Genomic DNA, 26,905 nt, shown 5'->3' with positions numbered 1-26,905 from the left:
AAAATAAGAATAGAAACAAAAGTAAAATAAATTATTTTAACTTATTTTACTATATAATTTTTCTAGTAACGTATAATTATGAAAAAATTGTAATGTTTCAGTAATAATAATTATAAAAATGTTATTGATAATAATCCTAATGTATTCAATATAAATATATACATATCTAGCTATTAATATATATGCATATAATAATTGTTTCCGAAAATATATATGTATGTATATTTTTCAACGCTTGTTTATATTATAAAAATATTTTTATATATACATACTATAAGTTTAATATCAGCGCGTTCAATTGCCAATATATGATATATATTCCGACATATAAATTTTCTGATACAAAGCATAAAATATTTCGAAAATCATATTCATGATTTTACTTTAACACTTTCATAAGTAAAATGATTAAGGAAAATTTTGGAAATAGAAGTTATACAATACTGTTTATATTTTAAGAAATGCATCTTTCTCTTTTTTGATTTCCTTATCGCATGTTTATAATGTAATATCGAAGAGAGTTAAAAATTGTTATGTCTTTTAACTTCTATCTACTTGACAGTAATTTTATAAGTACATACGTATTTGATGCGATTCTTTCTCTTGCTTATGTAAATTGTCAATACTGGATAGTACATCTATTTTTACTCCCGACTGCTGCCAACCTACGACTGTTAGGTAACAATAGGCAATAATAAATAATATATTTTATCGTCGATATACGTATCAAAAGATGATATACATTAAGAAATTATGAAAGTTTGTATTTCATATTCTATTGAATATATAAATCTATGAAAATTTTATTTTTTCTTGTTGCTGCTTCATATTCTCGATTTCAGTGTTGAACGTAACATATGAGAGATTACATTTCTGGCATGTAATAAAAATTGCATGTATAATATAGTCCTCTCTGCTAATTCGTCGAAGAATTGGCTCGGAAACAATTACTATAGATATATCATAAAGATATTAGATATAGAAGAGAAAAAAAGAAATATCGTTGATAAAAAATACTTTCATTATTTCCTTAGGATTGTCACAAGTTTGTAGACTTTTGTGAAAGAATGTTACTTTTCTTATTTCATTCTTTTCGTACGATAAAGATTTTATCAAACTAAAGTAATCGGGAAAACAGTAAATATCTTTAAACATTTTTTAAATTACTTAAACAAAATTTATAATATGTTATATAAACAAATGCAATGTATGTATCTTTTCTTTAATTAAAAATGCACATTCTAAACTTGACATTTCTTATTGTTACGTTCGTGGGATGCTTTCGACCGCTATCGTGGACATCATTATTTAAACGTGTTATTTACACTCTCTATAGATTATTTATAATTATCATTTTATACACTTTTGCATTTTTACAATTTATGGACATTGTTCTGAACGTTGATAATCCTGACGACTTCACTAACAATCTGTACATGATGTTAAATGTATCCGTTTCGGGATATAAGTTATTAATTATGTGGATTAATTATACAAACATTGCAACATTAATCAATAAATTTAGCGAAGAGCCATTTAAACCACTGGATTCAGGCGAGCTGAAAATTTGCCGGAAATTTGACAAACTAATACGGTTTGATCTCTAAGTATAATATTCAAATTTTTAATCAATAATAATTTCTTTTAGATCTGTATTTTAATTAAGTTGCAAATGGCATTATATTTTAAAAAAAATATTTTGTCTATATTTAATTGTGTGTGTATGATTTTTCATTTAATTTCAAAATTTAACTTTATTGATTAAAATTTAAAATGCTACATATGTGATTACAAGTGAAAATTTTTAAATTATTTTATAAAGGCGTACGCTATATTCAATTTATAATTAAATAAATAAAATATTAATCAATAAAAAATATTCAATTAATAGTTTTACTATCAAATATTAAAAATCTCTTGTACAGAATAGATATATCAAAAAATGCTTCATATTAAAGCTTATTTGGAGATAACAAAAATAAATCTTTAATCACTTTTTTAGAATGAACACATTACGTTATACGCTCCTAATCGAGACATCATGGTCATGTTCTGGTTTGACATCGTTGCTCGCCGATTTCAGGCATAAAAAGTTAACATACAGAGAATGGGTACCATATGATTATTCATCTTACATGGTATTTTGTATCACGTATGCTCATCAGTTTCTAAGTACATTCTATTGCGCTACTGTGAATGTCGCTTGTGATACTCTCATATGTGGCCTCTTAATGCATGTGTGCTGCCAAATTGAGATCTTGGAATATCGTTTAAAAAAACTTGTGAAGAATCAAGATACTCTGAGCTACTGTGTACATCATCACAACAGTATATTTGAGTTAGTTATCCTAATAATAATTGTTAAAAAAAATATTCATTATTTTATTCAAGGTTTTCATGATATATTTAATTGTCATGTTGGACGGAGAACAGCGATATAAATTAAATCTTATTTCTGTAATTGTTGATAAGTAAAATCTAAGATTATCTTTCTTCCTGAACTAAAATGAATCAAGCTCTTTTAATCTAAAAGATATAACTTATTATTACCAACTTATATCACCATTTTACTAGTAATTTTTGTATGGTAAAATGTGCATGCTTTTTGGTACAACTATTACAATAACAAAAATTGATATTATAAAAATAAATAAAAATTCTTTGTAGGTTTGCATATTTAGTAAATGCAAGATTCTCGCAAATAATTGGATTCCAGTTTATAACGAGTACATTAATAATATGTTCCAATCTATTTCAACTGAGCAAATCGTCATTGAGTGTAGACAACATTGCATTAATCATATATACATGTTGCATGTTGACACAAGTATTTATTTATTGCTGGTTCGGAAATAAAGTCAAATCAAAGGTATATATTTAATAAAATTTTGATTATATTTTAAAATTAAATCAAATATGTTATCATAACGCTTTAATACTCTCTTACAATGCTCGTTATTAAATCGTGCAATATAAATAAACAGATTATAAATAGTATTATTAAGTATTTGTAATATAAATAAGTAATATCTTTTTTTACACAATTATAATGCTCACACAAAGAAAAAATGTTGCATATTGATTTATAGAGCGTTCAATTAGCGGATAATGTTTTTCAAACGGAATGGCCAGTGCTAAGTAATAACGTTAAGAAGGATCTTCTTATAATTATGAAACGTGCGATAGTGCCTATCGAGTTCACTACTGCACATATCATTAGCTTGAATTTAGATTCTTTTGTAGCGGTTAGTATAAAAAATTTAATCATATTATGTGTTTGTGTGTGCACAATTATTTGATTAATAAAATCTCACTAATTTTATTCGTTTTGTTATTTTAGTTGCTTAAAACATCATACTCTGCTTATAATTTATTAGTACGAGTGCAAGAAGAATAATATATATCCCTCTATTATATCTTAGATGTAGTTGATATTTTTGTAAATAAGTAATTTATAAACAAGTGCAATAAACTAATTATCGGTAATAATTTTAACATCTATTAAATCTTTATATCCATAATAATTATCTATTAGTATAACAAATTCTTATTAATATTATTTTATGATATAGTGCTTTAAAAAATATGATTCCCGAAAAGATATGAAAAAAATGTTAGGTATATCATATCATTTCACTATCATTATATAAAAAATATATTTTTATCATCTATTACAAAAGACTATAAAAAATTGTTAAATAGTTTCAGTTTTAGTGTTATGCAAAGTTTTATTTTAATTAAATATATATAACGAATTGACAATATTTGAATATCGAGTGCGAAAATTTGTATGAAACACTATCTCTCTCTCTCTCTCTCTCTCTCTCTCGCTTTATAAATATATACTTGCTTGACTGCAAAAATTTATAATATAGGGAGACATAAAGACTCTAAATGCAACCCCTTTCTCCGGTATTTCTCAATATATGTTAGTAGTTTACTTGAATAGTCCGATAGATATAAAGGTCAATGTAATTCCTGCTTTCCGTTTACATCCATGTGGAATAGCGACTATAGAAAAATCAATATATAACAAAGTGTACGATGATATGATATATTACGATGATAGGACATAGACTGTATGATGACAAAAAATGAAGTATAACGAGTATATAAGTACATCAAGATTTAATGAAAATGAATATGTCTTCATTATACAACATCCTCGAAAGGTATGAAAAGGACCATGAAAAAATATTAGATATTTCATACCATTTCCTTATTATTATATAAATGTAGACAATGACATTTTGTAATTGGTATAAAATAAGGAAGCTATTCTAAAACTTCGAAAATAATTCACACAAATAATAATCTATCGATACATATGTCGAAAGACTTTTGTTCATCTATATAAATGGTTTTCCTATTATCTCTGCTATCACTGCAAATAGAGCAATATCAGGTAATTTTGTAATAAAAATTTCATTTCGCAGCACAATTTGATTTATGTATATATTATTTTGTAAGAGATGCATCGTATTGTCGCATGTTATTGCGATAATAATATAGTTGTCTTGTAGTAAATTCTATGAAAAATGTTTCTCTCTGGAAATCAAGAGATAGTAGTTTTATAATAATTCTATTCTATTCCATGCGAAAAAGTTAAATCTTTCGAAGCAAACGAGAGTTGAACGAAAATTTTAAATTCGATGTAAGTTATATAGCAAAATGTTTTATATTTTGAAACAGTATTGATATAATATTATTGCAATAAAATAATTGCTTAATGCTTTTATTATTGTAAAATCTTTTTCTACAGTATTTTATATAATATTTGACATCATAAATAATTTTTAATAAAACATTAACGTTTCTAAAGAATAATTATATATAGCAAATAATTTAATTAGTAAATAATCGTGTAAAATGAACACTATTTAAAAATATTATCGTACAATTTATAGATATTTTAATAATCTTTAAGATTTACAAATTATTATACTAATAATTAACAGATTACAATTATTACAATTATGAGATTTATATAAAAGGAAACTGCAAAAGAATTTTTATTAGGAAATGCGTCCTATGCAATATACGCTTACAGTCCTCGCCGTCGCTGGTTGCTGGCAACCAGCGACATCGTTGTTTAAATACATGATGTATAATGCTTACGCTATGTTAATAATTTTAATGTTATACACATTCTCAATGTCGCAATTTATGGATCTTGTATTGAATGTTAGTAATTCTGATGAATTTACTGAAACTTTATATCTACTGCTGATCGTGCTCATGGCGTGTTACAAAGCTATTAATATGAATTTAAGTCATAAAAATGTTGCGATGATAATTGAATATCTTACTGAGAGTCCTTTTGCACCGTTGGACAAAAATGAAAAAATAATTCGAGAGAAATTTGATAAGATGGTAGAGTAAGTATAAAGTAAGATATTTCTGGTATTTATAGGTTAATAAGAATTAGTTAATTATATTTATTATAGCAAAAAATTAGTATTTTATATTCTATATTATTATACAACTTTTAAAATATTCAATATATATTGTATACTTTTCAGAAATAGATGTTGTATTCTTTTCAAACATATTTTATAAAAAAATATATAATCTTTCTTCTCTTCTACAGAAAAAAATTCTAATTTAACGAAATATAAAAATATAAAAATTCTAATTAATATTTAGATACAGATAAACTAAATAGATTTGTAATTTTCTAGGAATAATACATTTTGGTACTTAGTTCTTGTCTTGCTAACTTGTGTGTACATCATTCTGCTCTCCTTATTTACGGAGTTTAGAAAGGAAAACTTAGCTTATAGAGCATGGCTACCATTCGATTACTCAATCTCTGCAATAATATATTATCTCACATACACTCACCAAATGATGAGCATGACTCTTAGTGGTATCGTCAATCTTGCTTGCGACAGTTTCATTTGCGGCTTACTCTTACATGTTTCCTGTCAGATCGAAATTTTGGAGTATCGATTGTCAAAAATCGCGAATAATAAAAAAAATCTTCGCAATTGTGTATATCATCACAATTGCATATTTGAGTAAGTTTCTGAATATCTGTAGGTTCTGAAAGTCATCATTTTTTATTACTATTACATGATCGATATTTGAATGGCAAACTGATTTTCACACACACACGCACACATACATGCACTCATTATTACACATACATACAAGAATCATACACATATCTATTTTAAAAAACTTAAATTCTCTCTCTCTCTCTCTCTCTCTTTTTCTCTCTCTTAAATAAAAAAATAATAAATTTGTAAATTTTCAATTTTGATTAACATTTAATAATTGAATTGATAATCCATTTAATAACAGCAATGACTCATGATGAATTTTGAAAATAAGATCTTGATAATTGAATAAATGTATCCTGTATAATTGTAGGTATGCGCATGTAGTAAACAACAAATTTGCGAAAATAATCGCTATTCAATTTACAGTAAGCGCTTTGGTGGTGTGCTCGCATTTATATCATTTAGCTATGACGTCATCCAGTGCTGGATATATTCAATTCGTAATGTGTATAGCTTGCATGTTAGCAGCAATATTTTACTATTGTTGGTTTGGAAATGAAATCAAGCTAAAGGTATTTTTTTTAGCTAGTCAATTTACCTGTTTATTTATATAAACATTACTATATATGTATATCATCGTATAAGAAAAACTTTTCTTAAAAAGAAAAAATTATTGTATTGCTCATACTCTGTTATATTAATGGTAGCACGTATATACATAAAATATAATAACTATATTTAATGTTTTATTATGTTTTCATCTAGAGCCTGCAATTGTCGGACAGTATTTACAATATGGAATGGTCGAGACTTAGCAACAGTACGAAGAAGGATCTTCTAATAATTATGAATCGATCTTTGACACCTATCGAATTTAATAGTGCTCATATCTCAGTGAATTTAGATTCCTTTGTAATGGTAAGAATCTTCCGTTATTGCATAATCATTAATCACCTTGCGCAATAAATTTATCATTAAATATCGTGTAAATCGAATCAAGTTTCAAGGCATTTGCATAATTTTTACAGATGCTTAAAATGTCTTACTCGATCTTCAATTTATTAACACAAACGCAAGATTAATAAAGAACTGGAAATAATTAATCATAATTTAATTTGAAAATTTCATATATATGTAAATGTATAATTATAACATTAAATAACAGCAAAAAAATAAGTTAATTGATATCCCTCGCATTACAAGACATAAATCTGCAGAGAAGATTAAAATACCTTTTTTTTATCTTTTTTATGTTCAACGAGTGGTAAATTCAAGAATCAATAAGCCCCCAATAACATCCCAACATCATAGATAATACGGCAAAAAAATAATAGCAACAGCTTATAGTCGAGCCTACGGTCTAGCTATGTCTAAAGGTTTTACAGAGATATATATTACAACTGTTGATTCGTTAACATTTCAGAACATTTTCGTACATCTATAGCTTAGCTACGAAGCAACATTGCAAATAAATAAAATATTTTATAATGGACATATATATATATATATATATATATATATATATATATATATATATACAACGCACAATAAAACTGGATCTAAGTATCTTGGAAATAGTTAGAGGATACTAATCTATTAATGATCATTTCAAGAATTCATTTTCTGTATACTTGACTACATATCAAGCTTCTCTTCTTTTTTCTTATTTCTTCTCCGTAAAACTAACGGTAAATTATGCAGTTTTGTAATATAAATTAGAAAGGGTATAACTTTTCGATTCATCAGAATATTATTTCATGAGAAGCATGGTTACAAGTCTGCAATATTGATAATAATAAAGATATTTTAGACGAAGAGTGGGAAATATCGAATAAATAATATCATTATCAAGTTGAGACAGTATAGACGATAGTAGATTGTTTCTTCTTCACGTCATTCCACTTGTCGCAGCGAATATTTAGTCAAATCTTTCAACGGATTATTCAAACAAATCGATCATAACATTTTCGTAAGTTTAATACATAGAAAAAGAGTGGAATACATTTTGAATGCATATTATAATCGAAATAATATATATAATATTCTTTTCATTTTCTCAATAATTAATTTCTCATTATTTATTTAACAAATAATTTCACATTCGATTATTAGAACATATTATTAGAACATATATGGGCAGCGGAAACTAATTTCCAATTATTTATAAAAATAAACAATTATATATATATATATATATATATATATATACATATATATAAGAATATTTCTTATAATAATAAGTATAATTAATAGTATAGTAATTATAAAAGTATTTCGTAATCATCATACGCATTTTCCCCCATTGATCTATCATTTTGTGTGCGGTATATTATTATATAATAATAATCAAAATTTAATAAAGAAGTCAATATTTCAATCGACACAGTTATTGATGTTGGGCAAATGGATGTTGGAAAGTAATGTTAGGAGAAAAAGCGAAATGTCTGTGTTGAAATTTTCGCTCACGGTTTTAGCGGTCGCAGGATGCTGGCGACCAACATCGTGGACATCGCTGTTTAAGACCATAACGTATAACACTTACTCATTATCAGTAATTTTAACACTATATACATTTGCAATCACTCAAATTATGGAGCTTATATTAAACGCCGACGACGCTGATGCATTCGGCGACGCCTTATTCAATGTTATAACTTCGCTTTTGGCATGTTACAAGGCAATTGTTATACAAAAAAGTCATGAGAGTATTATAACGTTAATTAATAACCTGACCGAAACGCCATTTAAACCATTAAATCTGAACGAAAATATGATTCAAGAGAAATTTAACAAAAGAATAACGTAAGTATCATATTTAATATTCTTTATATACATATACTTAATAAAATATGCTATGTATAATAAGATTACAACATATGTAATAAAATGATTCCATTTATGTAATGTAAGCAATGTAATTCAAAGAAAAAGACTTTAAATGTCTCTTTAATAATAATTTTTGAAACAAACATTATAATTCTAATTTTATAGGAATAATACATTATATTATCTAGTCCTCATTCTCATAACCAACTTGTACATGATTTTACTTTCGTTATTCACGGATTTCAAAAATGGAACATTAATGTACAAAGCATGGATACCATTTAACTACTCAATGTCTGCGCTATTCTATCCTGTATACATTCATCAGCTAATGTCTTTAATGTTTAGCGGTCTCGTTCATTCTACCTGTGACAGTATTATTTGTGGATTATTATTACACATTTGTTGCCAAATTGAGATTTTAGAATACCGTTTATCAAACATTATGAATGCTCGAGAAAATTTGCGCGATTGCGTACATCACCATATACGTATATTTGAGTAAGTTCTCTTAAACCTAGTACGCTATCTACATACATATCTGAGATCATATATGTATATCTTATTAGATTTTTCTATTAATTTAATACAAATCGGAAAAATGTTTTTTTGCCAGTGAGGGAGAAAAAAATAAAAATATTTTTGCTTCATACAAATCACATTTTCTGTTTTAGTTACTTAACATCCATACATGCAAAATTGAAAATAGATACTAAAGTACTAAGTTAATTTAAAGCATTATTTTGCTCAATTTTTTTTCACTTTTTTAGATATATACCTCAAAGACACATATGCTTATATAAATAATTATCAAAAAAGAATTAAAATTTTCATCAATTTTATTATTTATTATTTCGGGTATATTTATTCAAATATTTTTTAGAAGCTGTAAAAATAGCTATAATGTTGTATTCTAAAAATAATACATTAATTTTTAATGATGTATTTATATATTAAAAATTTTATATGAAAATATTTAATATGAAATTAAATATAAAAATATTTAATATAAAATTAATATTAAAAATTACTTAATTATTAATATTAATTATTAGTATTAATTATTAATATTAATTATTAACACTAAAAAATATTTAATATGAAATTAATATTAAATGTTTGTATAAGCTAATTTAATATTTTTATATGTAAATCAAAATATGAGAGATTCTTGTATTAATCTTTAAAGTTATAAAACCTTCTAAGATATTTTTCAAAGAAGTCATATATTTTTCTGAATTGTTATTTGTTTAAATATATTGAATCTGTCATAATTTACATCGATTAAATGTCTTGGAAAGTCGATAAGTATAATCGATTAATAATATTCTGTTTAATTTTAGATACTCATATATGATGAATGAAAATTTTGCCAGGATAGTCCCTAGTGAATTTCTAATGATTACAGTAGTAATGTGCTACAATTTGATTCATATGGCTGCCACATCGTCCACTACCGCTTCTTATGTACAAAATCTTATGGTTATATGTTGCACATTGGCACCAATTTTTTATTACTGTTGGTTTGGCAATGAAGTTAAACTGAAGGTAACTTGTTATTAATTTTAATTTTGTAGCCAATAATCAGTTTACGAGAACATAATTTCTCTTTTTAAACAGAAAAATATTCGTTTCTCTTTTTCATTCTATCTTAATGTAATACAATGTACATAATATATGTATATATATATATATATATGTGTGTGTATATATATATATATATATATATATATATATATATATATATATATATATAAGATTATATTACGATTTACAGAGTCTGCAATTATCGGATAATATTTATAACATAGAATGGACAATACTTAACAACAACGTGAAGAAAGGTCTTTTAATGATTATGAATCGTGCGACGATACCAATCGAATTTACCAGCGCAAACATTATATCAATGAATCTTGAATCATTCGTGATGGTTTGTATAAGAAAATCTTATTCCATGTAATAAACATTTAATTTGCTCATTGATTATATAATTATTTAGGTGCTCAAGACATCATATTCGCTTTTTAACGTACTGATAAAATCGCAGAAACAATAATAAGTAATACAAAACTAGAACAATTGTTATTTATATTTAATTTGTTACATTCATATAATTGACACGTTGAAAATAAGAATAGTTTATTAATTAATTGCCAATGAAACATTTTTGAGAAAATATATCACAAAGTTGTTAAGATATATAATAAAAAATAAAAAATAATAAGTTGGAACGATAAAAAAATCAGAATGCAAGATTATAAAGAATGAATGTCTATGATATACAGGGTGTTTCCGCAACATACATATCATTAAGTCGGGTTGCCTATCTAGTCACTCAGGGACATGCTTTATTGGGCTCGTAGAATAAGATCAAAATGGGAATAAGGAAAAAGGAATCTGTTTTTATCACTCTATTATGAACAATTGTGAAATTTAATAATATAAATAAAATATTTATCTAATAATAAATAAAATAATAATAGATAAAATAACATAAATAAAATTTAATAAACAAATTTGGACAAATAGAATGAAAAATACTTATAATGAAAAATATATTTGATTTTTAAATATAATAAATTATAAAAACTCGATATAATCACTATTTTCTTCTAAACATAGAGCAATCCTGCTGAAAATGTCTCTCACTTGTTTTATCAGAAGAGTGATCTCTGCCCATGGACCATCTTATGTCCTATGGACTTTTTTTTATGTGGAACATCTTAAAAAATAAAATATATCACACCCTGCCGGAAAATGTAAAAATTCTTAAAAATAGAATTCGTAACGCATGTGCGGAGATCACTTCTCTCATGATAAGTCGCGTGAAAGAAAATTTTATGCGTAGAATTGCTTTATGTTTAGAAGAAGATAGTGGTTATATTGAACATTTATTATAATTTATTACATTTAAAGATCAAAAATATTTATCATTATAAGTATATTTTATTATATTTGTTTATTATAATTTTTACTATATTTGTTCAAATTTATTTATTAAATTTACGTTATTAATATATGTTAATATATATCAATATTTATTATTAAATATTATAATTAAATGTTATAATGTGTTATTAGACAAATTTGTCAATTTATTAGAATTGAATATTTTATATATATTATGATTATCTATATTATTAAAAATATATTACATATAAATATATAATATATATATTATTAAATATATATTTTATCTATATTATTAAATTTTGCAATTATTTACTATAATAAAATGATAAGATTTCCGTTTCCTTACTCCCCGTTGAACTCGCATTCTAATCTTATTCAGTGAGTCTAATAAAGTATGCCCCTGACGATGGGCATCCCGACTTAATGATGTGTATGTTGCGGAAACACCCTGTACAAATAATATGTATATAGAATTACTGTGCATATATTTTCGATGTTACATTTTGTCATTTTATTTTCTTTGATTTATAATATTGAACAATATGTATATATATAGTTTAAAAATCTATTCATTAACAATATTATATTACAAAACGATCATTTATTATTTTAAAATGCAGTGTATTTTAAATTTTTATCTAATATGAATTTATGCATTACATTTTCGATGTATCTGATACTTTTCAAAAAATGAGATTTAGTATTATCACATAATGTTGAAAACCATTTTTGTCATTTTATTTTTCAAAAATATGTTTGAGCAGGAATCGTCGACTTAAACACATATGTAAATATGAATAAAATACGTGAATAAATCACAACATATATTGCATATCAATGGACACCATTATAAGAGAGTCTCTTTTTATGAATATTTTAATAATAATATAAATACTTTATACTTTATACGAGAAGAGAAGATCAAGATTATCATTAGAAAGTTTGATTGTATATACATATTTTGAAATAAGATATCTCCAACTTTCGTCATATAACACATGATAATAACTTAGCTAGATTTCATGATGTATGTTCATAATATGCGAAATAACGGGATTGAATATATAACGCCTACGCAATGTTAATAATTTTAATGTGTTATACATATTATACATGTTATACATATTTTCAATGTCTTCATTGGGATATTGAGAATGTGCATAACATTAAAATTATTATGGATCTTGTATTAAACCTCAATAATTCTAACAAATTTACTAAAATTTACTTATTAGCTATCTTGTAACAATAAATTGACCATTGAGTATTGCATGAATCTAGGAAAAACTTCACTATCTGCTTCACAATATTTATAGATGTTTAGAATATTTCACTCGATTTTCTATTTATAAACACAAATGTAGGATTAATAAAGAAATGGAAATCATTAATCTTTCATAATTTAATTTGATAAATTCATATATGTAAATATATAATTATAATATTGACCGACAAGAAAAAACTCGTTAATCGATAATATTTCTCACATTAAGATATAAATCTACGGAAAAATTTAAAATACCTTTTCTTCATCTTTTTTATGTTCAAGAAGAGGTAGATTTAAGAATCAATAAGTTCTAATAGCACCCCAATATCATAAGTAGTATGACAAAAGAAAATAATGGGAACAGCTTATAGCCGAGTCTAGGGACTAGCTATGTATAAAGATTTTACACAGATATATACTACAATTGTTAATTCGTTAACATTTGAGGAATACATTTTTTGTACATTTGTAGTGTTTCGACAAAATAACATTGAATAAATAAAATATTTTATAATGAACATGCAACACACAACAGAGCTAAATCTAAATATGTAAGTATCTTGGAAATAGTTCGAGGCTACTAATCTATTAATGACCATTTCAAGAATTTCCTGTATACTTGACTATATATCAAGTTTTTCTTCTTTTTTCTTATCTCATTTTCCCCGCGAAAATAACGGTACATTATGCAATTTTGTAATAAAGATATTATTTCGAAAGAAATCTTCGAAAGAAGACATCCCGATTCATTAGAATGTTCATTTCATGAGAAATATAGTTACAAGTCTGTCATAGTGATCATAACAAAGATATTTGTACGAAGAAAAGGAAGTCGAACGAATAATATAATTAATATCAAGTCGGAAGACTATAGACGTTAGTAGATTATTCCCTCATCATTCGATTTGTCACAGCGAACATTTATTAAATCTTTCAAAGTATTTAACGGACTATTCAAACAAATCGATCGAAATATTTTTGTAAGTTTATATAGAAAAAGAAAAATATTTTAAATATATGTTATGACAAAAATTAAATACAATGTGATATTTTTTTTATTATTCTGATTATTATTGTTAAATAGTTTTGTATTTGATTATTGATTAGTTTTTTATTTCCATATTATATATGGAAATAAAATTAATTGCCAATTATTTATAAAAATGAATAATTATAAGAATACTTCTTATAACTATTATAAATATGATTCATAATTATAAAAATATCTTGTAATCATCATACACATTCTTCTCCATTCTCATTGATCTATCATCGCGGTACATTATCATATAATAATAATCAAAATTTATAGTAAATAAGTCAATATTTCAATCGACAATTATTGATGTTGGGCAAATGGATGTTGGGAAGTAATGTTGTGAGGAAAAGCGAAATGCCTGTGTTGAAATTTTCGCTCACGGTTTTAGCGGTCGCAGGATGCTGGCGACCAACATCGTGGACGTCGCTGTCTAGAAACATAATGTATAATGCTTACACATTATCAGTAATTCTAATACTATATACATTTGCAATTACTCAAATTATGGAGCTCATATTAAACGCCGATGATGCTGATACATTCGGCGACGCCCTGTTTAATATTATAATTTCGCTTTTGGCGTGTTACAAGACAATTGTTATACGAAAAAGTCATGGAAGTATTATAACGTTAATTAATAATCTAACCGAAACGCCATTTAAACCATTGGATCTGAACGAAAATATGATTCAAGAGAAATTTAACAAAAGGATAACGTAAGTATCGTATTATTTAACATTTTATTATTATAAACATATATCTCTTAAAAATATATTACGTAAATTGAATTAAAACATATGCAATTATGAGAGATTGCATATGTGTATTGTAAGCAATTTAATCCATCTCTGCGGAAAAAAGAATTTTAATATCTCTTTAATAATAATTTTTGAAAAAAGTAAACATCGTAGTTCTGCTTTTATAGGAATAATACATTATATTATTTAGTCCTCGTCCTCGTAACCAGTTTCTATCTGATTTTACTTTCGTTATTTACGGATTTCAAGAATGGAACGTTATTGTACAAAGCATGGATACCGTTTGACTACACAATCTCCGCGCTATTCTATCCCGTATACATTCATCAGATATTGACTTTAATATTTATCGGTCTTGTTCATTCTACATGTGACAGTTTTATTTGCGGATTATTATTACACATTTGCTGCCAAATCGAGATTTTAGAATACCGCTTATCAAACATTGTGAATGCTCAAGAAAGCTTGCGCGATTGCATACATCACCACATACGTATATTTGAGTAAGTCTTCATAAACTTAGTATGCTATCTATGTACATCTCTGAGATATATACATATATATATATATATATATATATATATACACACACACACATATATATATATATATATATATATATATATATATATATATCTTATTGGACTTTTCTATTAATTTAATACAAATCGGAAAAATGTTTATTTACCAATGAGGAAGAAAGAAGTAAAAATATTTTTGCTTTTTAAAAATCAGATTTTCTGTTTTAGAGTTACTTAACATCCATACATGCAAAATTGAAATTAGTTAATAAATTCGATACATTTTTTTGGACAACTTTTCTCACTTTCTTCACATACACACGCCTCAAAGTATGGTTATAAAGAATTTAAAAAATTAGCATTTTAAGCAATTTTATTATTTTATATTCCGTTTTACTTAAAACTTTTTTAGAAGCTAAAATATGTAATGCTGGATTGTAATAATAATAATATATTAATTTTTAATGTTATATTTATATATTAAAAGTTTCATATTAAAAATGAATGTTTGTTTAATAAGTTATTTTATGTTTTTCCATGCAAAAACAATGTAAAATATGATGTGTGTGTGTATATATGGGTGTGTATCTGTGTATGTATCTTTGTATTAATCTTTAAAAGTTACAAAATTTACTAAAATTTTTTTCCAAGCAAAAACTAATATATTTCTAATAGTAGTATATCGTCATTAAAATAATATATGTTTGATATGTTTGATTTGCTTAAACATATTGTATCAGTCACAATTTATATTGATTTAAATGTCTTGGAAAGTTGGTATTTAAGTATAATCTAAACTTATCTAATCTTAAAACTATCTTAATTTTAGATACTCATATATGGTGAATGAAAATTTTGCTAGAATAGTTCCTAGCGAGTTTATAATGATCACGGTGGTAATGTGCTACAATTTGATTCATATGGCTTTAACATCATCCACTATCATTTCTTATATACAAAATCTCATGTTTATATCGTGTACACTGGCACCAATTTTTTATTACTGTTGGTTTGGCAATGAAGTTAAACTGAAGGTAGCTTGTTACTAATTTTAAATTTATAGCCAATAATCGGTTTGCAAGAATAATTTAAACAGAAAAACACATTCTTCCTTCTCTCTCTCTCTCTCTCTTTCTCTCTCTCTCTTTCACTCTATTTTAATATATATTCATATATATGTATATATTGATATGTACGATTTTATCATATATACGATTTACAGAGCTTGCAATTATCGGATAATATTTATAACATAGAATGGACAATACTTAACAACAACATGAGGAAAGGTCTTTTAATGATTATGAATCGTGCGACGATACCAATCGAATTTAGTAGCGCAAATATCATGTCAATGAATCTTGAATCGTTCGTGATGGTTTGTATAAGAAAACCTTTTTGCATGTAACAAACATTTAATTTGCTCATTGATTATATAATTATTTAGGTGCTCAAGACATCATACTCGCTTTTTAATGTACTGATAAAATCGCAGAAACAATAATATGTAACAGAAAATTAGAAATATACTGTTATTTATATTTAATCTATTATATTCATATTTTGATTGTTGCTTCGAAAATAATAGTAATTTATTAATTAATTATTTATAATGAGACATTTTTTAGTAAATGTATCACAAAATTGTTAAGATATATTAAATAAAAAGTAATAAGTAGAAACAGTAAGTCAAACTAAGATTATAAAGAATGTATATCTATGAGAGAATATATTAGAATATATAAATAGAGAATTACTGCAAATATATTATTGGTGTTGCATTTTAATATATTTCTCTCTATATAATATTGATCAAAAGGTATAATATATATTCATAATATTCTTAATATATATTCATTAATAATATTATGTTATAAAATGATATTGTGTATTTAACTAATTTAATACAGTACTTAAATGTTTATCTAATATAAACTTACGCGTTATTTTCGATGTATGTTTCAAGGAACGAGATTTAGTATTTTCATTGTTGAATTTTATAATGTTGAATTATTTCTATAATTTTATTTTTTAAAAGATTGTTTTAGCAGGAATCATCGATTTAAACGTATATGCAAATATGAATAAAACATTACATGTGGCTAAATCACAATATATTATTGCATAATGGATATTACAAGAGTCTCTCTAATATTTCAATAATATTGCGAATACTTTATATGAAAGAAGAAGATCAGTGAAGAATATCATCATCAGAAAAGGATATTAAGTATATACATATCTTAAAATAAGATATCTCCAACTTTCATCGCGTGATAACAATTTAGCTAGGTTTCATGATGTATAATATTATGCGAAACGCTCAAATAACGCGATCAAAGATTTTCTGCAAGTCCAACATGTGTTATATGTTAAAAAACGGATATTTAAAAACAACGTTACATTATATATTCCAATATCTATGAAAATCGAACAATCGGAACGTGTATGTTTGGTTTTTTTATTCATGGACATCAAGAGAGTAATGTTTCATTATACTGAAGGTAGACTAATCGCAATGGTAAGAAATCTCATGATATTGTACATCACCAGATGATAAATTTCATTCATTCACTATTAATTATTTTATCTCAGGATTACTATTGGATTTACAACGATATTCCAGTTGATTATTCAAAAGATCACCAATAAGTTATATACCAATATGTGATTGTATTCATCATCACATCCTAATAAAATATAATAGTAAATTTTATAAGCCCAACTTCAGCTGAAAATAACTTTTATATCGAGTTATAAAGTATATCCGCTTTGCCTTCCACTTGATAAAAATATTACTCACCCCATCGCGTGTGACAAAAAATACAACTATACTTATTTACATGTTGTTTCATGAATATAATATTCCACGCAAGATTGATATTATGATAATGATAGAGATAAATAAGAGAAGGAGTTCAACCGACCAGTGTCGTTGTCAAAAGATCGTATCGCGAAGCTATAGATGTCTCGCTTTCTTAAAATTAATAATATTTTTTCCTTATTCTATTATGTTAGATAAGAAGAAAAATGAGCTTAAGAAAAATTGATACTAAATAAAGTTTTAGCTGTAGTATTCTGATGTATTTCGACCTCCAGTCGATATAATGACAAAAATGTTTAAGTATATAGATTATCAACATTAAGATTTCATTAAAGTAAACTATAGCTAATGATTCGTTACATTCTGCTAATAATACTTAACATTAGAAGAATATACATCCGATGAAATTATGGACAATACAGTAGATAGTAAATGTAATATCTTAATGTACAATGAAGGAGATGTAATTTCAAAGTTTCCTCGTTCATACTAATGCTCTATTTTTAATTTATTTTTTCTCTTTTCTGTCTCATTGTCTTTATGAAAATATTATTACGCGAGGTAATTTTTGCAAGTTGTATGTGTAAGTATTATAATATCACAGATAAAAGAGAAATACATAGGAATGCAAGAATAATATCATTATCAGAAAATCATATCGTGAAACTATAGATACTTTTAGTATTTTTTTTCTTCCAATGTTAATTTATCCATCGTTATTTAAGGCAAGAAACTTAAAAACAAATAATGTTTTTAAAAATTATACGAACAATTTAAATTAATTTGACAAAAGAGAATTAAATGTAAATATAAATAGTTTATGCAAGAGAATAGACAAAAAAAATTGTAAGTATAATGCATATTATATATTAAAAAATTTAACATTAAAATATATGAAACTTTAGAAAATGCCATACAATATTCTACATATAATAAATAATAAAAAGAGATAATTGTTTTCTAACAAAAAACTTTAAAAAAATTTTTTTATATAATCAAACTATATAGTATAAGTATTTCACTATCTAACATTATAAACATCTTATGTATAATTAAGTTTAAATCAATTAAATTGAAAACATAAAATATATTTTACGTTCTTTGTAAAATATATTTGCAAAATACATAAAAAAAGCATATTTAAAACTGATTTGGATATAAAAATCCGGGAGATACAACGAACTCCCGAATCCGGGAGTAATAACAAATTAATTTTATAAAAAGCATGGCTATAACAAATCTTTACTATCATTTTATAGGAATAACACACAGCGGTACTTAATCATTGTTATAATGTCAATCTTATCGATAATCTCGACGTCTGTCTCTACAGATTTGATACTTTATTAAACGCATAAATATAATAAAATAAAATTATAATTTTTATAATTTTTAAAAGAATTCTAATTTTTAATGTGTTTTAATATAAATTATTTTCTGTATGTAATTTCTATCTTTAAAAGAAAAATATTTTGACTATAATAAAAATAATGCAATTAATAAATAGCAATTGATATAGATAAAATTGCGTTAGAGAAGTTCAAATGCATGTGCTGCAATTTACACTTATAATCTGCGCACTTGCTGGATGCTGGCAGCCACTTTCATGGACATCGTTGTTTAAACATATAATTTATAAAACTTACGCAACATTTCTGATCTCCTCATTATACGCATTTCTTATGTCCCAATTTGTGGACATTATACTAAATGTCGGTAACTCTGATGAATTTGTCGATGCCTTATATATGATGTTGACCATACTTGTAGCGGGCTATAAACAAGCTTATATGTGGATAGATCGCAATAATATTAAGATGTTAATAAATGTTCTTACCGAGAAACCTTTTGCACCATATGAAACACACGAAGTAATAATTCAACAGAAATTTGAAACATTAACAACGTAAGTGTATATACAAGTATATTTTAAGATTATGCAAAAATGCATCATTAATATATTTTTTATAAAGCAAAATATTTTGCTATCTTATTTTCTTTAATACTTTATAACAATACTTATAGCTATGTTATGTACACGATATATACTGTATTATGTGATAATTTGATAGAAATAACTAATTACACCTTATTATTAAAATTTAATTCAAATTAAAAATAATAAAGAATATTCCTATATTTATAAATAAAAAGATCAAAAATGATTATAAATAAAAATCCGGGAGATACAACGAACTCCCGAATCCGGGAGTAATAACAAATTAATTTTATAAAAAGCATGGCTATAACAAATCTTTACTATCATTTTATAGGAATAACACACGGCGGTACTTAATCATTGTTATAATGTCGATCTTATCGATAATCTCGACGTCTGTCTCTACAGATTTACCGAAAAGAAATCTGACATATAAGACATGGTTGCCATTCGATTATTCATCCTCTACTGTATATTTTCTTGTATACATTCATCAAATGGTAGCTATGTCAATCTCGGGTATAGTTAATGTCGCTTGTGAGAGTTTAATTTGTGGATTTTTGTTACACATCTGCTGCCAGTTTGAAATTTTGGAGTATCGATTGACAAAACTTTCGTATAGTCAAAACATTTTAGGCGACTGTGTTAGTCATCATAATCATATTTTCGAGTTAGTTCTTTAAACTATTTTGTCAAAATTGTTATAAAAATATTTAAACTACACAAGTAATAATTTGTTTTTTAAATAGTAAAGTAATGATTGAAGCGCTTACTAAATAAACAAATATAAAATATTGCAAATAAACTTCGTTTGTTTTTCTTTCCATTTACGAATTCTTGAATTTCGATTAATCTTTAATAATATGTTCCTAAGTTAATTAGTTTTGAATAATGTTAAAAAATAGCGATAATTTTCGATGAAAAAATCAAAATGTGAAGTCAATTTACAGATTTTCTTTTTTAATTTAATAAAAGAAAAATAAAATTTAATTCAGAAGGAAGACAAAATTTATATACATATATATATAAGCACATATAAAGCACATATAAGAAAAAAATATTATTAAAATAATGTAATAATATTTAAAATTTTGTAAATTTTGTATTATAAATACACTTTTTGACTAAAAACAGTATTCAATAAAATTTTTGCTGAAAATAGATTTATACCCTGAATTAATTAAAAAATTCGCGTAAATAAAGAACTAAGAGAATTTATAATATTTTATATTTGTACTGAGAATAACTAATTATTAAATCTAATAATATGTGCGCGCACACAAATAAATTCAACAATTTGTGAATAACATCACAATTTATTTGCCAGGATATCAATTTATTATATCTTTTAATTTCATAGATATGCATTCACGATAAACAATACATTTGCGAAAATAATCGCGATCCAATTCGCGGTGAGCATGTTGGTAGTATGCTCAAATATGTATCGAATAGCTATGGCAACAGATTATATGAGCCTTATTCCATTGATAATGTATACAAGTGCCATCTTAATGCAAATTTTCATATATTGCTGGTTTGGAAACGAAGTCAAGTTAAAAGTATATATATATATATATATATATATATATATATATATAAATTTAAGCAAGATATATATATATATATATATATATATATATCTTGCTTAAATTGATTCTATTTGTATAAATGTTAAATATTATAAAAAATATATTAATTCATTAAATAATAATAAAAGATGTTTAAAATAGAAAAAGTGTAGCATTTTCTGCAAATAATTGTGTAATTTATTATGTTATATATTTTTATTTGTAGAGTCTTCAATTGGTGAATAACGTTTATAATATGGAGTGGCTAACACTTAGCAATAGCAATAAAAAAGCTCTCGTATTAATTATGAAGCGTGCAATGATTCCCATCCAGTTTAGTAGTGCTTATATAATCACAATGAATGTCGACTCATTTGTGGCTGTCAGTATTACTAATGATAATACTTGCTGCTGATTATTATAAATATTTCAAATAAATTTAGATAATTTATATTTATATTTTTTACAGTTACTTAAGATGTCATATTCGATTTTCAATTTACTGCATCAAACACAAGAATAATAATGATCAGTAACAGAAGTTGTTATTGTTTTCATTTAATTTGTTATCCTATCACGTTCGCTAAATGTTATGTAAAAAACATGCAAAAATAAATATAATAATCTTTCTCTTTCTCTCTCTTTTTCTCTTTTTTCTTTCTTTCTCTCCCTCTCTCTTATTTTATATGACTAAATAATTTTTTAAAAATCTATAAACTTTTGAGGAGTTTTATATTACTATTTATTTAAAAATCAGAAAAAAGTAAAGACAGTTCTAAATAATAACGTCAGAATTAATATGAGCCATTGAACACAAACATTCATGTTATTTAACAAATAAAATATTTTTACACTCAAACTTTTCTAATATTTTATTTTCTATTACGTACATATTCGATGCTAAAATTATTAATTTTTTATTTGAATGCTTTGAATTATTGTAACGTGGGATATAGCAATAATTATTTTAAAAGAGAAAGATATGTATAAATAAATAAAATATAAGAAAATTAAAAAAAAATTGTGTCGTGTATGTACAACTGTTAATGTGACGCTTTATAAAGCACATCTATATCAAGAGAAATAAAACAGTTAGAAATTTTTTTTACCTTGTTTATGTTTGATGAGAACAGAATATGAATATAAGAATTGATATTAATAATAATCGAAAGAATAGCTGTAATATCTTATGACATCTCGATGTACATACATGCGTTAATATGATATGATCGTAAAAATATTATCCAAGCAAATGTATAGACTAGTATTAAGGTTTCATAAACTATAGCTAATGATTCGTTATTTAATATTAAAATAATATATATGAGCGAAATGAACAATGCAATAGATAAGTATGGTATCTTGATATACAGGGTGTCCCGAAATTAACGCTTGATATTTTAAAGGCAAATTCTCTGGCCAATTTAAAAATGATTTTTCTTCAGCGAAAATGTCGCGGCACTAATAGTTTTCGAATTATAAACGATTGAAAATAAAGAGTTTTTCGCAAACTAAGGCTTATGGGAATAAAATATTAATAAAGTCACATTCTTTAGTTAATTTTAGGTAGAGTTTACTTTAATAGAATTTTAATTTAAGGCTTAGTTAGAAAGATACATGATGACAAAAATTGGGAATATGCAAAAAATAATGATCTCCCTCGACATTTTCGCTGAGGAAAAATCGTTTTTAAATTGGCCAGAGAATCTGCCTTTAAAATATCAAGCGTTAATTTCGGGACACCCTGTATATACACAAAAAAAAGTTGTATCAAAGTATTTCCTCATACAATAGGCTAATTTATTCCGAGAAATTTATATTGGCATGTAATATTTTTCTATTTCATTGTCTTTATGAAAATAACTACATTATACAATTTTCTAGTAAGACAAATATCTCGAAACAATTTTGCTTCGCGCTTCATGAAAAGATTATTGCATAAGAACCTCTTTATATCGATACGACAATAAGAAAAAGAAAATAGAGATAGACATAATGAATGCAACGAGCAGTATTATTATCAGAAAGTCGCATCGCGAGACTATAGACAATTTCAGTATCCCTTTCTTTTCCGATTATCCATCGTCATTTAAAAGTGTGACAAAGGATTGAAACAATGTTTTATAACTAATTATTAAATTAAATTTGTGTTTTTATCAAAGAATTAAATATAAAATACAAATAGTTTGTTGTGCAGTGAGTTAAGAAAGTGAGAAAATTTTTGTAGTAAGCGTAATGTATATACTATTAGATATATTTAAAAGTTTTTAATATTAAGAAATAACATTAATCAATGTTTAACTTTTGAATAGAAATGCATTCCATATATAACATGAATAATCTTTTTAAACATAATCTAATAATCTTAAATAATAATTTTTTTTAATATAAATTTTTTTTGCATTTTTACAATGTGCAATATATCAAATATTTCGTAATTAAACTTTAAAAATTAATATTTTAAAGTAATATATATATATATATATATATATATTTGTGAAATGAAAAAAAAATGAAATATATACTTGAAAATATATACTTAAAAAAAGACTTGATTAAACAAATAATAAGATAATATTCTTCCTATTATAAGCTTTTTCTTAATGAGTTGTTTCACACAATTTTATTTTACTTTTAACTATAAATCTCTATTTTTTAAACAGATATTTTAATCATACAATGAAAATTAATATAATTAATAAATAATAGCTATTGATAGACAAAATTGCATTAAAGAAGCTGAAATGCGAGTGTTGAAATTTACATTTCTAATCTGTGCATTGGCTGGATGTTGGCAACCATCTTCATGGACATCATTATTTAAACATATAGTATATAAAACTCACGCCATATTTCTCTTCTCTGCACTATGTACATTTGCAATGTCGCAATTTATGAACATCATATTCAATGTTGGTAATTCTGATGAATTCACCGATTCTTTGTACATGATGTTGACCGTATTCGTCGCAGGCTATAAACAAGTTTATATGTGGATAGATCGAAAAAAAATTATGATTATAATCAACGTTCTTACCAGGAAACCTTTTGCAATATGTGAAACACACGAAGCAATGATTCAACAAAAATTTGAAAAGATGATAGAGTAAGTATCATTATATCATTTCAAATTTGCATCAGTCAAATTACGTAATATCAAGTAAATGCATCAGTCATATATTGATAATTAATTTCGTAAATAGGAAAATATTCTTAAATATTTTAGAGCAATGCTTTAGAATATATTGACATTTATATGCTTATGTATTTCTATATGATAATTTTATACAAATAATATCTCACATAACATACATGACATAATTTAATTTCTCTAAATACAATTATTATATATAATTTTCTGAAATAAAAACTATTCTTATATTTATGAAGGAAAAAATGTATAAGACAATACTTTTGGAAATATAATAATATATTACGAATAATAATAAACCAATATTTTAAATATAAATAATATAATAATAGTATATTCAAAAAGAGAAGAGAAAAGACAGAAAGAGATCAGTAGATTCAATAGAGATCAGAGATGAAATATAAGAAAATGAATTAAAATAATCTTTATAATTATTTTATAGGAATAATACATTGCGGTATTTGAGTCTCGTCTTAATGACGATCATATCGATAGTTGTGACATCTGTTTTCACAGAATTCACGAAACGAAACTTGACTTACAAAGCATGGGTGCCATTCGATTATTCATCCCCTGTTATATACTTTCTTGTGTACACTTACCAATTGATAGGCATGGCAACTTCGGGTATAGTAAACGTCGCTTGTGAGAGTGTAATTTGCGGACTTTTGTTGTATATCTGCTGTCAGCTTGAAATTTTGGAGTATCGATTGACAAAAATTACGCACAGTCAACATATCCTGCACGACTGTGTTCGTCATCATAATTATATCTTTGAGTTAGTTTTTTTATTAATTTTATTATTTTATTATTCAAAAAATTATTCTTTAAAAATTTGAACTGTATAGAATAAAGTCACGACTTTATAAAAATTATCAATCGTTCGCTAAATAATATAAGCAATGATAAGAACAATTATTGTCTTTATTTTTGGATTCTTGAATCGTGCTGATTCTTCGTGCTCCTTCTTAAATGAAAGAAGGAAAGATAAAAACTGATTTTGTCGTTAATATGTTAGTAATGCAAATTTAATAATTTGCTAATAATTTTCGAGGCCATTCAGGAAATCGATTAAGAAACCCTTATTCAACCGTAGATATGCGTGCACGGTGAATGACATGTTCTCAAAAATAATTGCTCTACAATTTGCGGTGAGCATGTTGGTGCTATGTTCGAATTTGTATCGAATGGCAACGACATCGAGTTATGTAATCTTCATTTCATTGATGACATATATGGGCGCTATATTAGCGCAAATTTTTATCTATTGTTGGTTCGGAAACGAAGTCAAGACAAAAGTATATGACTCTAAAATAATAAAATAAAGTTTAGATATAATGAAAAATAGAAAATTAAGATAAATATCGATATTTTTTTATAATGTATAATATTGCAAAACATTTTTATTTGTAGAGTCTTCATTTGGCAAATAATATTTATAACAAAGTGGAATGGCCGGCACTTAGCAATAACTGCAAAAAAGATCTTCTACTCATTATGAAGCGTTCAACAATTCCCATCGAATTTAGTAGCATGTACATACTAACATTAAATCTTGATTCGTTTGTAGCTGTCAGTATCAATTAACACAATAGAAATTAAATATCAATAATATATAAATTGTAAATAACTTTACAGTTGCTTAAGATGTCATACTCGGCTTTCAACTTGCTACATCAAACTCAAGAATAGTAATATAATTAAATAGAAGTTGTTATTTCGTTTATATTTAATTTGTTACGAAGTCGCATACTTCGAAATATAAAAATTAATACGTTAATATCTTTTATTAATAATAATCAGAAATATTTTTAAAATATATCTAAAATATCTTTATTTTTACTGAAAATTTTTTCCATTGACGTTAATTTAAAAAAGTTTTGGCATATAAAAAAGTATTTATAATTGCAAATTTAGAGATATATAAATTAAAATATTATATTAGTGTCAAATAATATTATATTAGTATATTATAACAAAATTTTAGTAATGGAAATATAGATAAAAATATCGTTAAAAGGATTTTTAATATTTTCTTCCTTTCCTTCCTGATAATTCTTATTATTTGTTTTAATATTAATATAAATG

General features: G+C 25.0%; 5 protein-coding genes across 5 annotated transcripts; all 5 read left to right on the top strand.

Moving 5' to 3' along the window:
• The first annotated feature begins 1,067 nt into the window (after nt 1-1,067).
• Nucleotides 1,068-3,476, top strand: LOC145961054 (4-vinylanisole receptor-like). Its single transcript, XM_083080884.1, has 5 exons — nt 1,068-1,594; nt 2,003-2,338; nt 2,668-2,869; nt 3,090-3,245; nt 3,341-3,476. Exons 1-5 carry the CDS (start codon nt 1,233-1,235, stop codon nt 3,395-3,397), a joined length of 1,113 nt encoding a protein of 370 aa, XP_082937010.1. The 5' UTR covers nt 1,068-1,232; the 3' UTR covers nt 3,398-3,476.
• A 1,678-nt stretch (nt 3,477-5,154) lies between these two features.
• On the top strand, nt 5,155-7,087 carry LOC145960835 (odorant receptor 46a-like). The gene is made up of 5 exons (XM_083080534.1): nt 5,155-5,378; nt 5,682-6,020; nt 6,376-6,577; nt 6,771-6,923; nt 7,034-7,087. The coding sequence occupies exons 1-5, from the start codon at nt 5,155-5,157 to the stop codon at nt 7,085-7,087; spliced, it is 972 nt and encodes a 323-aa protein (XP_082936660.1).
• Nucleotides 7,088-8,397: 1,310 nt separating this feature from the next.
• Nucleotides 8,398-10,890, top strand: LOC145960834 (odorant receptor 49b-like). Its single transcript, XM_083080533.1, has 5 exons — nt 8,398-8,807; nt 8,997-9,332; nt 10,175-10,379; nt 10,609-10,764; nt 10,834-10,890. The coding sequence occupies exons 1-5, from the start codon at nt 8,398-8,400 to the stop codon at nt 10,888-10,890; spliced, it is 1,164 nt and encodes a 387-aa protein (XP_082936659.1).
• A 3,477-nt stretch (nt 10,891-14,367) lies between these two features.
• Nucleotides 14,368-16,836, top strand: LOC145961050 (odorant receptor 43a-like). Its single transcript, XM_083080880.1, has 5 exons — nt 14,368-14,769; nt 14,979-15,314; nt 16,162-16,366; nt 16,555-16,710; nt 16,780-16,836. The coding sequence occupies exons 1-5, from the start codon at nt 14,375-14,377 to the stop codon at nt 16,834-16,836; spliced, it is 1,149 nt and encodes a 382-aa protein (XP_082937006.1). The 5' UTR covers nt 14,368-14,374.
• Nucleotides 16,837-19,700: 2,864 nt separating this feature from the next.
• Nucleotides 19,701-26,509, top strand: LOC145960833 (uncharacterized). The gene is made up of 10 exons (XM_083080532.1): nt 19,701-20,062; nt 20,430-20,765; nt 21,456-21,657; nt 21,893-22,048; nt 22,136-22,187; nt 24,376-24,772; nt 25,260-25,595; nt 25,914-26,115; nt 26,231-26,389; nt 26,456-26,509. The coding sequence occupies exons 1-10, from the start codon at nt 19,701-19,703 to the stop codon at nt 26,507-26,509; spliced, it is 2,256 nt and encodes a 751-aa protein (XP_082936658.1).
• The last annotated feature ends 396 nt before the right edge of the window (nt 26,510-26,905 follow it).

Source organism: Camponotus vicinus, unplaced genomic scaffold (assembly GCF_025532165.1).
Source record: "Camponotus vicinus isolate PSW18456_S1 unplaced genomic scaffold, iyCamVici1.0 SCAF_10, whole genome shotgun sequence".
NCBI lineage: Eukaryota > Metazoa > Arthropoda > Insecta > Hymenoptera > Formicidae > Camponotus > Camponotus vicinus.
The sequence above is the reverse complement of the archived record's forward strand: the minus strand, read 5'-3'. Positions and strand labels throughout refer to the sequence as shown.

What these genes read in the sequence shown, in the direction of transcription:
- LOC145961054 (XM_083080884.1), top strand. Translation starts at nt 1,233, where the DNA reads ATGCACATTCTAAACTTGACATTTCTTATTGTTACGTTCGTGGGATGC. An exon ending in CATCACAACAGTATATTTGA is followed by an intron (nt 2,339 to 2,667) that starts GTTAGTTATCCT and finishes AATTCTTTGTAG; the next exon opens with GTTTGCATATTTAGTAAATG. An exon ending in GAAATAAAGTCAAATCAAAG is followed by an intron (nt 2,870 to 3,089) that starts GTATATATTTAA and finishes ATTGATTTATAG; the next exon opens with AGCGTTCAATTAGCGGATAA.
- LOC145960835 (XM_083080534.1), top strand. Translation starts at nt 5,155, where the DNA reads ATGTCGCAATTTATGGATCTTGTATTGAATGTTAGTAATTCTGATGAA. An exon ending in CATCACAATTGCATATTTGA is followed by an intron (nt 6,021 to 6,375) that starts GTAAGTTTCTGA and finishes GTATAATTGTAG; the next exon opens with GTATGCGCATGTAGTAAACA. An exon ending in ATTTAGATTCCTTTGTAATG is followed by an intron (nt 6,924 to 7,033) that starts GTAAGAATCTTC and finishes TAATTTTTACAG; the next exon opens with ATGCTTAAAATGTCTTACTC.
- LOC145960834 (XM_083080533.1), top strand. Translation starts at nt 8,398, where the DNA reads ATGTTGGGCAAATGGATGTTGGAAAGTAATGTTAGGAGAAAAAGCGAA. An exon ending in GCAATGAAGTTAAACTGAAG is followed by an intron (nt 10,380 to 10,608) that starts GTAACTTGTTAT and finishes TACGATTTACAG; the next exon opens with AGTCTGCAATTATCGGATAA. An exon ending in ATCTTGAATCATTCGTGATG is followed by an intron (nt 10,765 to 10,833) that starts GTTTGTATAAGA and finishes ATAATTATTTAG; the next exon opens with GTGCTCAAGACATCATATTC.
- LOC145961050 (XM_083080880.1), top strand. Translation starts at nt 14,375, where the DNA reads ATGTTGGGAAGTAATGTTGTGAGGAAAAGCGAAATGCCTGTGTTGAAA. An exon ending in AAATTTAACAAAAGGATAAC is followed by an intron (nt 14,770 to 14,978) that starts GTAAGTATCGTA and finishes CTGCTTTTATAG; the next exon opens with GAATAATACATTATATTATT. An exon ending in ATCTTGAATCGTTCGTGATG is followed by an intron (nt 16,711 to 16,779) that starts GTTTGTATAAGA and finishes ATAATTATTTAG; the next exon opens with GTGCTCAAGACATCATACTC.
- LOC145960833 (XM_083080532.1), top strand. Translation starts at nt 19,701, where the DNA reads ATGCATGTGCTGCAATTTACACTTATAATCTGCGCACTTGCTGGATGC. An exon ending in ATGTCGACTCATTTGTGGCT is followed by an intron (nt 22,049 to 22,135) that starts GTCAGTATTACT and finishes TATTTTTTACAG; the next exon opens with TTACTTAAGATGTCATATTC. An exon ending in GAAACGAAGTCAAGACAAAA is followed by an intron (nt 26,116 to 26,230) that starts GTATATGACTCT and finishes TTTTATTTGTAG; the next exon opens with AGTCTTCATTTGGCAAATAA.